Raw genomic sequence first — 14,317 nt, forward strand, 5'->3', positions numbered from 1 at the left:
CTGGCTCGTAGTGGCTGAAATTCTGCACCAAGGCTGAATTTCGGACTTCAGATACAGCACTAGGGACCACTTAGACCTATATAAAAGCATCTAAAAAGCAGCATGTCATGGGACCTTTAAAAGTTTGGGTCAGTAAGATTTTTTTTTTTTTAAGGAAATTAATACTTTTATTTATCAAGGATGCGTTAAGTTGATCAAAAGTGACAATGGGGGCCAGATTTACTAAACAGGGCAAATTAGCGCAAGAGAGCAATTCCAAAACAGCGCCGATGGGCGTGTAAATTTCAGCAGGTGATTTACTGACAACGCGCCAATCAAGCAACATCTCATTTACATATATCCTGACAGTACTAGGCTATTTTAACGCCAAAAGACGGTTTGTGCTGGAGCAAGCTGTTAGTAAATCTGGCCCTTATAATGTTACAAAAGATTTATATTTGAAATAAAAGCTGTTGTTTTGAACTTTCTATTCATCAAATAATTCTGATAATTGAAACTGTATCCGTTTCTACAAAATTATGAAGCAGCACAACAGTATTCAGCATTGATAATAATCAGAAATGTTTCTTGAGCAGCAAATCAGCATATTAGAATGATTTCTGAAGATCCTGTGACACTGAAGACTGCAGTAATGATGCTGAAAATTCCATCACAGGAATAAATATATCCACACAGAAAACTAATTATTTTAAATTGTTATAATATTTCATAAAATTACTGTTCCTCTTCAGGAACTCGAGCTGCGTCGAGAACACTAGGGGAACGCCTTCAGTGACCCACGCTCTGAATCACATGTGAAATCAGTCCAATAGCTGAGCGGTATTTTTTTCATCAAATAAATGCAACATTAGTGAACATAGGAGTCTTCTTTTAAAAGCATTACTGACCAAAAACTTTTGAACACTAGTGTATATTTGAATACTAATGTAAAGATAAAATAAATAAATAAAAACAGTACATTAGGTCTTGCCGTATAAATGCAGCATTTGTGTGATAGTGAACTGAGTGAGACATTTCTTCCCATTAATCATTTAATAAATCATTTAATTTCAAGCATTTCAGCACCACAATTAGAGGTGCTCCGATCAGGATTTTTGAGGCCGTTCACTGATCACAGAAAGCAGTATCTGCCGATACGAACACCGATACCGATCTTTTTAAAGCCTTCTTTTTATCATGTAGAATTATTATAGTAAGACTCTAATCAGGAATTTTAGACATTTATTCAGGGCCTGAATTTCATTTTTGAAAATGAATTCCCCTTTTAGGTGACTCTTGTGAGAGGGGATTTTTTTATTTGAGGGGTGGAGGGGGGCTTTTTTTTTTTACATTTTTCAAAAATATATATTTATCTCACCTAAATGTTTGATCATGCAGTGCATTTTTGTTTTTACAATTGTGCAATTGTTGCACAATAGCTTACACACAGCACAAGCCTGATTTCGTGAGCTGTAAAGCTGTAATTTGCTGTAAAGTTGCTTTGCAACGATGAATATTGAATATGTGAGGCGGCCTTTTACACCAGGTTCACACATAGGCCTACTCCGTTTGCAGTGTGTATGCAGTCCATGTGTAGAAGCAGCAGGTGCTCACTGTGCTTTCACACAGGAGTCTGCAACTGATCCGCGGCTGTTTACTACAAACACAACATGTATCCATTATTTTGATTTCAAATCCAAACATCGTTACTTAAAATGCTTTTTCAGCATTTTGATTCTTTTTTTTACACAGTACAGTAATTCAATCTTTCATAGACGTGTTTAAACAATAAATATAAGAAACACATTATTCAATGCTTTTTACTTTTGCATTTACTTCTAGGTTGATATATTAAGTTGCTCAAGCAAGTGGCAAAACATTTAAACTACACTGTAAAAAATACAATTGCATATCTTCCAGTTTACGAAACCTTTTGAGTCTCCAATACTAACATTTTTTTTCTATTTTCTTGAAACTACATTAAAGGGGTCATATGATGTTGCTAAAAAGAACATTATTTGGTGTATTTGGTGTAATGAAATGTATTTATGCGGTTTAAGGTTAAAAAAACACATTATTTTCCACATACTGTACATTATTGTTTCTCCTCTATGCCCCGCCTTTCTGAAATGCATCGATTTTTACAAAACTCATCGGTCTGAAAAGCGAGGTGTGCTGTGATTGGCCAGCTATCCAGTGCGTTGTGATTGGCCGAATACCTCAAGAGTGTGACGGAAATGTTATGCCCCTCACCATACTGTGATGATGCCCTGTCAGGCCGGAGCGATGAAACAAAAACATTAAAACCCATTATTAATTAAGGATTATAATGACTTACACTGTCTTTTTACACGTTGCGTTGCATCGCGCTGCATAAACATAAAACCATGTCTGCATTTACGATCGGAGAAATGACAAACAACAAGCCCTACTCTACACTGCCCAAAAAATTTGCTTTAAATATATCAAATATAAAAACTCTTTAAATATAAAAAACCTACTTACAGTCTGTGAGTCAGAACAGCCGGCATTGTAGTCTACTCTCCCAGGATCAGGAAACAGTCCTCCATAAAATGTGCTGCACACATCTGAATATTTGGGTTGAAGTGTTCTGGAACAGTGTTATAAATGCAACTTAACCACCATTTTTGGAAGACCAAACAAAGTAGTTTTCGCTTTTCACAACGAAACACAGCGTCACACACGACGGCCTAGAGTGAGCAGAGGCCGGGGGATAAAGTGAGGAACGGAGGGAGGGTTAGAGTGAGCGGAGGCGAGTGGGCTTGAGAACGGCGTGGCCGGCGATTTCGACGAAGGAGCGTCCGGAAGGACATGTGACGACTCCGGGCTGGACTCCACTTCGTCCACGGTGAAAGTCGATCTGGCGATCGACAGCACAAAGTTGTAGTATTTCCTCAGCAACCAGCATGGATCAGCTCCAGGCATGACGAAGCAGATATCGTCCTCTTTTGGAAGGCCAAACAAAGTAGTTTCGCTTTCACAACAAAGCACACAGTGTCTCGACATGGCAGCGGAAACAACAATACTACAGCGAGAATAAAAGTTACGCCTTCTTTCTTTGCGTGAACATTTGGGCGGCGTTATGCAAATCTTCCCACATAGTGAGGTAGACATGTGGGGGCGTGTTAGAATGAGCCGTTTTAGGTAGGCGTGGCTGACTCTTAACTTTTATAAAGAGTATCTCTTTGGATTTGAGACTTTAGTCTTTGCAACTTTACAGCTCGTATTTATGCACCAAGAGCTTGTAACACTCCAAAGAGAAAGGAAAAATTTTTATGCAGCGCGATGCAACGCAACGTGTAAAAAGACAGTGTAAGTCATTATAATCCTTAATTAATAATGGGTTTTAATGTTTTTGTTTCATCGCTCCGGCCTGACAGGGCATCATCACAGTATGGTGAGGGGCATAACATTTCCGTCACACTCTTGAGGTATTCGGCCAATCACAACGCACTGGATAGCTGGCCAATCACAGCACACCTCGCTTTTCAGACCGATGAGTTTTGTAAAAATCGATGCATTTCAGAAAGGCGGGGCATAGAGGAGAAACAATAATGTACAGTATGTGGAAAATAATGTGTTTTTTTAACCTTAAACCGCATAAATACATTTCATTACACCAAATACACCAAATAATGTTCTTTTTAGCAACATCATATGACCCCTTTAATGTAGTTTCAAGAAAATAGAAAAAAAATGTTAGTATTGGAGACTCAAAAGGTTTCGTAAACTGGAAGATATGCAATTGTATTTTTTACAGTGTAGTTTAAATGTTTTGCCACTTGCTTGAGCAACTTAATATATCAACCTAGAAGTAAATGCAAAAGTAAAAAGCATTGAATAATGTGTTTCTTATATTTATTGTTTAAACACGTCTATGAAAGATTGAATTACTGTACTGTGTAAAAAAAAGAATCAAAATGCTGAAAAAGCATTTTAAGTAACGATGTTTGGATTTGAAATCAAAATAATGGATACATGTTGTGTTTGTAGTAAACAGCCGCGGATCAGTTGCAGACTCCTGTGTGAAAGCACAGTGAGCACCTGCTGCTTCTACACATGGACTGCATACACACTGCAAACGGAGTAGGCCTATGTGTGAACCTGGTGTAAAAGGCCGCCTCACATATTCAATATTCATCGTTGCAAAGCAACTTTACAGCAAATTACAGCTTTACAGCTCACGAAATCAGGCTTGTGCTGTGTGTAAGCTATTGTGCAACAATTGCACAATTGTAAAAACAAAAATGCACTGCATGATCAAACATTTAGGTGAGATAAATATATATTTTTGAAAAATGTAAAAAAAAAAAGCCCCCCTCCACCCCTCAAATAAAAAAATCCCCTCTCACAAGAGTCACCTAAAAGGGGAATTCATTTTCAAAAATGAAATTCAGGCCCTGAATAAATGTCTAAAATTCCTGATTAGAGTCTTACTATAATAATTCTACATGATAAAAAGAAGGCTTTAAAAAGATCGGTATCGGTGTTCGTATCGGCAGATACTGCTTTCTGTGATCAGTGAACGGCCTCAAAAATCCTGATCGGAGCACCTCTAATTGTGGTGCTGAAATGCTTGAAATTAAATGATTTATTAAATGATTAATGGGAAGAAATGTCTCACTCAGTTCACTATCACACAAATGCTGCATTTATACGGCAAGACCTAATGTACTGTTTTTATTTATTTATTTTATCTTTACATTAGTATTCAAATATACACTAGTGTTCAAAAGTTTTTGGTCAGTAATGCTTTTAAAAGAAGACTCCTATGTTCACTAATGTTGCATTTATTTGATGAAAAAAATACAGTAAAACGTCTCAGGTTACGTATGTAACCCTAGTTCCTCGAGGGAACGAGACGCTGCGTCTCGGTGCCATACTTCCGGCGTCCCTGCCGGCGCTTGCTTCATTCCTAGAAGCTGACGCTGGCTCCGCCGCACGTGCTTTTATAGCTTCCCGTTCATGACGTCATCCGCCGTGACGTACCGCTCAGCTATTGGACTGATTTCACATGTGATTCAGAGCGTGGGTCACTGAAGGCGTTCCCCTAGTGTTCTCGACGCAGCGTCTCGTTCCCTCGAGGAACTAGGGTTACATACGTAACCTGAGACGTTTTACTGTATTTTTTTCATCAAATAAATGCAACATTAGTGAACATAGGAGTCTTCTTTTAAAAGCATTACTGACCAAAAACTTTTGAACACTAGTGTATATTTGAATACTAATGTAAAGATAAAATAAATAAATAAAAACAGTACATTAGGTCTTGCCGTATAAATGCAGCATTTGTGTGATAGTGAACTGAGTGAGACATTTCTTCCCATTAATCATTTAATAAATCATTTAATTTCAAGCATTTCAGCACCACAATTAGAGGTGCTCCGATCAGGATTTTTGAGGCCGTTCACTGATCACAGAAAGCAGTATCTGCCGATACGAACACCGATACCGATCTTTTTAAAGCCTTCTTTTTATCATGTAGAATTATTATAGTAAGACTCTAATCAGGAATTTTAGACATTTATTCAGGGCCTGAATTTCATTTTTGAAAATGAATTCCCCTTTTAGGTGACTCTTGTGAGAGGGGATTTTTTTATTTGAGGGGTGGAGGGGGGCTTTTTTTTTTTACATTTTTCAAAAATATATATTTATCTCACCTAAATGTTTGATCATGCAGTGCATTTTTGTTTTTACAATTGTGCAATTGTTGCACAATAGCTTACACACAGCACAAGCCTGATTTCGTGAGCTGTAAAGCTGTAATTTGCTGTAAAGTTGCTTTGCAACGATGAATATTGAATATGTGAGGCGGCCTTTTACACCAGGTTCACACATAGGCCTACTCCGTTTGCAGTGTGTATGCAGTCCATGTGTAGAAGCAGCAGGTGCTCACTGTGCTTTCACACAGGAGTCTGCAACTGATCCGCGGCTGTTTACTACAAACACAACATGTATCCATTATTTTGATTTCAAATCCAAACATCGTTACTTAAAATGCTTTTTCAGCATTTTGATTCTTTTTTTTACACAGTACAGTAATTCAATCTTTCATAGACGTGTTTAAACAATAAATATAAGAAACACATTATTCAATGCTTTTTACTTTTGCATTTACTTCTAGATTTATATATTAAGTTGCTCAAGCAAGTGGCAAAACATTTAAACTACTTTTTTTACTATATCACAAACTTACCATTGGGAGTCTGCAACTGATCCGCGGCTGTTTACTACAAACACAACATGTATCCATTATTTTGATTTCAAATCCAAACATCGTTACTTAAAATGCTTTTTCAGCATTTTGATTCTTTTTTTTACACAGTACAGTAATTCAATCTTTCATAGACGTGTTTAAACAATAAATATAAGAAACACATTATTCAATGCTTTTTACTTTTGCATTTACTTCTAGGTTGATATATTAAGTTGCTCAAGCAAGTGGCAAAACATTTAAACTACACTGTAAAAAATACAATTGCATATCTTCCAGTTTACGAAACCTTTTGAGTCTCCAATACTAACATTTTTTTTCTATTTTCTTGAAACTACATTAAAGGGGTCATATGATGTTGCTAAAAAGAACATTATTTGGTGTATTTGGTGTAATGAAATGTATTTATGCGGTTTAAGGTTAAAAAAACACATTATTTTCCACATACTGTACATTATTGTTTCTCCTCTATGCCCCGCCTTTCTGAAATGCATCAATTTTTACAAAACTCATCGGTCTGAAAAGCGAGGTGTGCTGTGATTGGCCAGCTATCCAGTGCGTTGTGATTGGCCGAATACCTCAAGAGTGTGACGGAAATGTTATGCCCCTCACCATACTGTGATGATGCCCTGTCAGGCCGGAGCGATGAAACAAAAACATTAAAACCCATTATTAATTAAGGATTATAATGACTTACACTGTCTTTTTACACGTTGCGTTGCATCGCGCTGCATAAACATAAAACCATGTCTGCATTTACGATCGGAGAAATGACAAACAACAAGCCCTACTCTACACTGCCCAAAAAATTTGCTTTAAATATATCAAATATAAAAACTCTTTAAATATAAAAAACCTACTTACAGTCTGTGAGTCAGAACAGCCGGCATTGTAGTCTACTCTCCCAGGATCAGGAAACAGTCCTCCATAAAATGTGCTGCACACATCTGAATATTTGGGTTGAAGTGTTCTGGAACAGTGTTATAAATGCAACTTAACCACCATTTTTGGAAGACCAAACAAAGTAGTTTTCGCTTTTCACAACGAAACACAGCGTCACACACGACGGCCTAGAGTGAGCAGAGGCCGGGGGATAAAGTGAGGAACGGAGGGAGGGTTAGAGTGAGCGGAGGCGAGTGGGCTTGAGAACGGCGTGGCCGGCGATTTCGACGAAGGAGCGTCCGGAAGGACATGTGACGACTCCGGGCTGGACTCCTGTTTTGCTGTTTGCGGTCTTCATTTAAAAAATTGTGTTGTTGTTTTATCATTATTGTTAGTTATTTGTTGTATTGTGATGTAAAGAGCTCATCTTTTTAACATTTGTTGGTTGTCACCATTCTTGAGGTTAGTGTGTCTAGTTTTGAGGCCTAGAGTATGTTCAAACGCTCACGTCCATTTCCTGGATGGCTTAGTCTTGTAAGTTGTTTTACAAGCATAGACAATGTTGTGTACTTATTAGACTACGTTACGGTGGCCGAGAAGTGCAGAACAAATCACAATTCTGAAAACAAAATAACAAATTACAAATGCAAGTCTAAAAAACAAAATAACAATTCAGAAAGCACAACAACAATTCAGAAAACATTATAACAAGTCAGAAAACACAATGACAAATTCGAAAACAAAATAACAAGTCAGAAAACACAACGACAAATCAGACAAACCGGAAGAGGTAGGTATAGTTTGAGACAGCGCCATTGGTTTGGGATTACTCACCGCTGACTGGACGAGACATCTGTCAATCAACGTATACAGAGAAGAACCAGCCGAAGAACAGCAGAGTCCTGGTAGAAAGTTCGGAGATGGTATTAAAGTAGCTCAGTTTAAATGTATTGTATGAATTGCCCTTACTATGGAATGAAAAATACGGGGTGTCTATTTAGATTTAGTTAAAAGTGGCTGAAAAACATCAGTTCCAGTGGTGCAGATGGATAAGTGTGTGCCCTTGGCTTTTTGACGCGATCGACCCTGGTTCGATCCCGCCTTTTGCAGAGATTTTATTTCCTCCCTTTTCAAATCTCGTATTACATCGTAAAGGCATTTATTTTCAATAAAAATTAAGGAAATAATCAAAAAGTTTAAAATAAAGTATCGGTTAGGGTTAGGTTAGGTGTAGGTAGGGCTTTATTGTACAAATAAGGTGGCATCCATTTAATAATTTAAATTATAATTTACACTCACACTCAATAAGTTATTATTGCATACTGTTTTATAATGTACTACAATACTGAAGTGCAGATAATTGCCACTATTTGCAACAAGTAGTATACTTGACATAGTGTAACTAGGTATTTGCACTTAGTGTAAATAGAATTTTGAGCGCTTATCCAGCTGCACCACTAGAGCTGATGTTTTATAGCCACTTTTAACTAAACCTAAATATACACTCCGTATTTTTTATTCCATAGTAAGGGCAATTCGTACAATACATTTAAACTGAGCTACTTTAATACCATCTCTGAACTTTCTACCAGGACTCTGCTGTTCTTCGGCTGGTTCTTCTCTGTATACGTTGATTGACAGATGTCTCGTCCAGTCAGCGGTGAGTAATCCCAAACCAATTCCTGTGTCAACTGTGCAGTGTGCAGCTCGCTTACAACATGATTTGATTTGAAGCCCTTTGCGCATTTTGAGAGAAAGAGAAAGCGCACACGGTGATTTACTCACGCTGTTTGTGAAATTGTGTCTCTCAGAAAGTTTTCAAATTAGCTACTTTATAAGTTATTTAATGAAGAAATATGAACTGTACCTCACCTTCAGCATTACAATTATTTCACCCGCGCCGGACAGAGACTGAGATGGTGCCGCGTGTCGTGCCGAACCTCTCATCAGCTTGAGATCATTTTTTTGAGATCAGCCTTTTTAGAGACCGCTGAGTAATCATCCCAAAGCGATTATCGGCCGATAGCGATCGGTAGCCGATCAATCGGAGCACCCCTACCCACAATATACTTACTGCAGTCTTACTTAAAACAAACAAGATAATAATTTATTGTGCTATGCTATGAAGACGTTATCACAATAGATTTAACACATCTGCCGATTCATGTCCCACAGATTACCACAATGGAGTCTAATCTGAAGTCCTTAGAGGAAGAAAACAAGGTGATTGAACAACAAAATGAATCTCTCCTGCATGAGCTGGCCAGCCTCAGCCATTCACTGATAAACAGTTTAGCTAATATCCAGCTACCTCATATGGTAAGGGACACCATCCCCAACCGATAGAGGACAAGTCGTGGACAAAGAAGCATATTACTTTATTCTGTTCACTTTATTCGGCTTGAGGCCGCTGTTCTTGGTACATTCAGCAAATTTAGCATAATAGTCTGTGCTTCAAACTAGTCCATAGCTGGAAAATTGTAGGAGTCAGTTGGTGTAATCTGAATTTTTTTGAACCATTTATTGAATGGTTGTTCAATTTGACCAGCTCTGCTTACTAAACAAACTGCATAAACCAGCCTAAGATGCTTTGCTGGTCTTAGCAGGTCTCCCGGTCAGGCTGGTTTTAAGATGTTTTACTCAGCAACGAGTTAGCTTGAAAACATGTTCTTCAAATCAGTCCCGCAGATTTAGAAGCGTATACATTCTGATCAAAACTTTCAATCATCTCATCTCAACTTGGTAAATAAATACAGTTTATTTTCATTTTTTTATGAAATAAAAATTTCAGTCATAATCTTATTTGAATCTCCATAGCTTGCTCACCGATTGTCATATTTTGTCAAACTCAGTGACAAACCACTGAACTGATATAGTCAGCTCTGCTGAGTTTGTGGTAATATTTGATATTACATATTATTTTATGTCTATTGCATTAATCACACAGCGTTGATTATTGTTTATAGGGTTTTAAACTGCATGGCTCACTCATTTTGTGTTCAGTTTCTTCGACAATGCTGATTGGTTGTTTCTTAAAAGATTTAGATGAAGCTTATTCTCAGGAAACAGTGCCATTTGTGACTTTTTTCTCTCTTTTTTCGATTTCCACTTAATTTGCAAAGTTTACTGCTGAACTTAAAGAAGTCACATTTTCCCACCTAAATCCCTTGTGAAAAATGATGTGTACTTAATTATATTGAATGTGCACTTGTAGTGTGCTTCAGATCTTAAAATTCAATTTAAAAAACTGTACTTGCAAGTAATATAATATTAATGAAATAAAAGGCCACTTAAGTGCACTTAAAGAAATACAAGGTGACACTTTATTTTAATGTGTCCTTGTTACAAGTTACATGTACTTACTATTATAATAACACTTAATTATACATAATTGCATGCAAGTAACCCTATCCATACCGTGAGTACATGTAGTTAATTAATATTACTCAGTACTTAAATGTATAATTACACTGTAACAAGGACACCTTAAAATAAAGTCTTCATGACTTAACAATGTCAAATTGAAGATTATGTATTTTAAGTCATTTAAAGCATATTTTAAATAATTATATTTAATCATCTTTTGCCATGATTTAAAGTACACTTACTTTGACTAACATACTAAAGCACAAGTATTTGATTATAATTTAAACTAGTTTGTTAATAAATATTACATTTCAAGTTAATATAATTTAAGTGTAAATTAATTGCACAAGACAATAGAAATGATTATGAAATGACATAAAATATGAACTTCATAGTTGAGTTGGTCAAAAAGCATGTTTAAGATAACTTAAACATGAAACTATACATTTCCATTTAATTGTAAATAATATTTTCAACCTGGTTAAAATAGGTTGTAAATGTATATGCTTATAACTTGAATAGTTAACCATTTGTGTATGATTGAAGGGTGAATTCACTGAACTTGTGCCACTTTTATCAAATAAGAATAATCAGTAGCTTATCCTTTTTACATACAAAATGTCAATGCAAAACTGTCTACTTGCTGCTTTAACTAGTAGATTTCATCATATAGCATCACATTATTCATTGCAACATCTAAAACAAAACAAAAAGCTGTTCCAGATGTGTCTTAGGTGTTTAGACAGAAGTGGCCAGGTCCTGTATGTACTGAGCATGTTATTTGCTTTAAGCTAATACACTTTTGTTTTTACCTCTAGAAATCACTTCACAAAGAGGCTCCAGCTAGACATAACAGCTGTTTACATCAGAGAGTAAGACCACATGTTTAACTCCTACCCTTTCCATATGACTATTTGTATGCTGTGAATACTATATTATTTATGTCAGTCAATTTTCAAGTGGCTGAGCGCAGTTGGTGTTTTGTGACCCTGGAGCACAAAAGCAGTGTTAAGTCGCTGGGGTATATTTGTAGCAATAGCTAAAAATACATTGTATGGTTCAAAATGATACATTTTTCTTTTATGCCAAAAATCATTAGGATATTAAGTAAAGATCATGTTCCATGAAGATATTTTGTAAATGTCCTACCGTAAATATATCAAAACTTAATTTTTGATTAGTAATATGCATTGCTAAGAACTTCATTTGGACAACTTTAAAGATGATTTTCTCAATATTTCAATTTTTTATTTTTTTTGCACGCTCAGATTCCAGATATTCAAATAGTTGTATCTCGACCAAATATTGTCCTATCCTAACAAACCACACATCAATGGAAAGCTTATTCACTGAATCAGTTTTTAATAACCATTCAGTCAGCTTTAGTCCTTCACATATTTTTCCCATTAGTGAATGCTACCAAATCCAGCAATTTCCATTTAGACTGAATTGAATACATGATGTTTACCTGTGTTGAGGTTTACATTGTGTTTCTTTTAATGAAAGTTTTATTGTGGCTGCAACAAGTTGTTTGAAGCTCCAGAACTCATATCAGGATTTGCAAAATTTGTCATTTAAGAGCTGGCTTCCTTTCAGTTCACAACTGTCAGTTTGAATCGAATTAAATCCACACAGCGGATTTTGAATTGCAATGAAAATGTTACATTTGAAATTAAAGTCACAAAAAAGTTTTATGACAAAAACATTTGCATCATAGTTTTGACAAATTATGCTATTATTCAATATGTGCCATTTTCTTTTAATTCTTTTGATATTGATTCCATAATGCTGCTTTAAAACAGTGTGAATTATGAAAACTAACTTGATTGTTATCGTTGAATGTGTCTGTAAAAATAGCCCATATGTTTTTGGCCATTTATACTGACAGTAAACTTAATTTACTGTCACATTCATTTCTTTGAATTTCAATCCATTTGAATTCTTACTACAATTTTGCATCCTGTGAATTGTATACAGGAATAACAATAAATTGAAGAACTTATGACATAATTAGAATTCGAATTTATGACTTAATTCTCAGAGTTGTATTACCCAGACTCTTGTTTTGTCATCATCTTCCACATACTGTATTTTATGTGACAGGATCTTTCCTCTGTGTATTACAGGAGCCGATTAGCGAACAGAACTTTGACGCATACGTGACCACGCTAACGGACATGTACACCAATCAAGATCACTATCAGAGTCCAGAGAACAAGGCCCTGCTAGAAAATATAAAACAAGCGGTACAAGGCATTCAAGTCTAGCATCTCAGAACGTTCCTAAAACAAAGGAATACTGAGGAAAGAAGACACTTCCAGAAAAAAAAACATTATAATACTCATATGGGATGCCTCCTGCTTTGCTGTTGTAGTTGATCAAACAGTGTTAATTCATGTTCTTTTAAAAAGTGTTATGCTGACTAAACATGATTTTTCTTTGGGTTTATTTTTCTGGCCTTGCTTTAAAAAAAAATTATGATCTGCAAAATAGTTTTTGAAAGTATTCACATTTTGTACGCTTTCATATTGGCTAATGTAATGTGACTCATCCTTCTGGCTGCTCATTGAAGCACCTTTTTAGTGTATATTTTTAAACAGTAATGCACCCAATACTGAACATTAGTCGATGCTTGCTGAAAGAGTGTCACAAACTGGAAAAAGGTAGCCACTAAACATTTCTGCTCATCTTAAAGATGTGAAAAGATTAATGAAATGGCAAGAGTTTCTTTTTATCATCCCCAAAAATGAACATTTGCTGAAAATGTACTCATCCTCAGACATCCAAGATGTAGTTGAGTTTATTTCTTCGTCAGATTTGGAGAAATGCAGCATTACATCACTTGCTCACCAATGGATGCTCTGCAGTGAATGGGTGCCGTCAGAATAAGAGTCCTGATAAAAACATCACAATCCACAAGTAATCCACACCAGTCCATCCGTTAACATCTAGTGAAGCTAAAGTCTGCGTGTTTGTAAGAAAAAGTCAGCTTGTCTGAATCATGAGAGAAATATGCAGAGCTCAAGCACCATTTACAAGCCATAGAAGTCATAATTCTAAACCCACAGTTCTGAACAAATATGTGGGTGGATTTAGATGCGAGACATCAAAAGGAGAGGCACTTTTCCTAAAAACATGGATCTTTTTGCTTCACAAGATGGAGTGATATGGATAATTTGTGGATTATTGTGATGTCTTTATCAGCTGTTTGGACTCTCATTCTGATGGCACCTATTCACTGCAGCGCATCCATTGCTGAGAGAGTGATGAAATGACACATTTCTCCAAATCTGTTCAGGTTAACAAACAAGCTCATCTAACATCTTGGAAGGCTTAAAGGTCCGTACATTTTCAGCAAATGTTGGTGATGGTGATGAATTACTTTAATATCAACTATCAATGATGTGGAAAAAAGGGTTGATGTAAAAAATCATCATAGATCATAGAAATGAAAGCTTATGGTGGAGAACCTGATACTGCTTCAAAATGCAAAAGGAAATGCTTTGATTATTAGTGGCTTCCTCATTTAATCTGCATCAATGTAACAGCAATAGCGGCTCTAAACCTCACGTCGTGATTTGGTCTCTTCTAGAAATAACAGTAGCCAGAATGGAACTGTCTCAGCAATATTTGACTTAACCATGTGTATAAAAAAGAGATGCAATCTATGTGGTGGGTATATGCAATTTCATGTTTGTAAACAGTGGAAGCTACAAAATCTTTTTGCTATATGTAAATGATTGATTTTTATATAAATCTTTTAATACAAATGTTTTAAAGGCACGGAAAGGTGAAAATTAGGTTTAGAGACGTACAATGCTCTATGAGTTTCATTTTGTTCCTGTATACTGTGCT

At 36.1% G+C, this 14,317-nt stretch overlaps 1 protein-coding gene across 1 annotated transcript; it reads left to right on the plus strand.

The window, feature by feature from the left end:
• Positions 1–9,272: 9,272 nt before the first annotated feature.
• Positions 9,273–13,233, plus strand: LOC107558469 (myelin transcription factor 1-like protein). Its single transcript, XM_016242131.1, has 3 exons — positions 9,273–9,319; positions 11,281–11,334; positions 12,589–13,233. The coding sequence occupies exons 1-3, from the start codon at positions 9,281–9,283 to the stop codon at positions 12,727–12,729; spliced, it is 234 nt and encodes a 77-aa protein (XP_016097617.1). The 5' UTR covers positions 9,273–9,280; the 3' UTR covers positions 12,730–13,233.
• The last annotated feature ends 1,084 nt before the right edge of the window (positions 13,234–14,317 follow it).

This window comes from Sinocyclocheilus grahami, unplaced genomic scaffold (genome assembly GCF_001515645.1).
Source record: "Sinocyclocheilus grahami isolate Dianchi unplaced genomic scaffold, SAMN03320097.WGS_v1.1 scaffold646.1, whole genome shotgun sequence".
Taxonomy (NCBI): domain Eukaryota; kingdom Metazoa; phylum Chordata; class Actinopteri; order Cypriniformes; family Cyprinidae; genus Sinocyclocheilus; species Sinocyclocheilus grahami.

Coding starts and splice junctions, on each gene's coding strand:
- LOC107558469 (XM_016242131.1), top strand. CDS start 9,281: ATGGAGTCTAATCTGAAGTCCTTAGAGGAAGAAAACAAG. Junction 9,320..11,280: donor CCTTAGAGGAAGAAAACAAG/GTGATTGAACAA, acceptor TTTTACCTCTAG/AAATCACTTCACAAAGAGGC. Junction 11,335..12,588: donor ACAGCTGTTTACATCAGAGA/GTAAGACCACAT, acceptor TGTGTATTACAG/GAGCCGATTAGCGAACAGAA.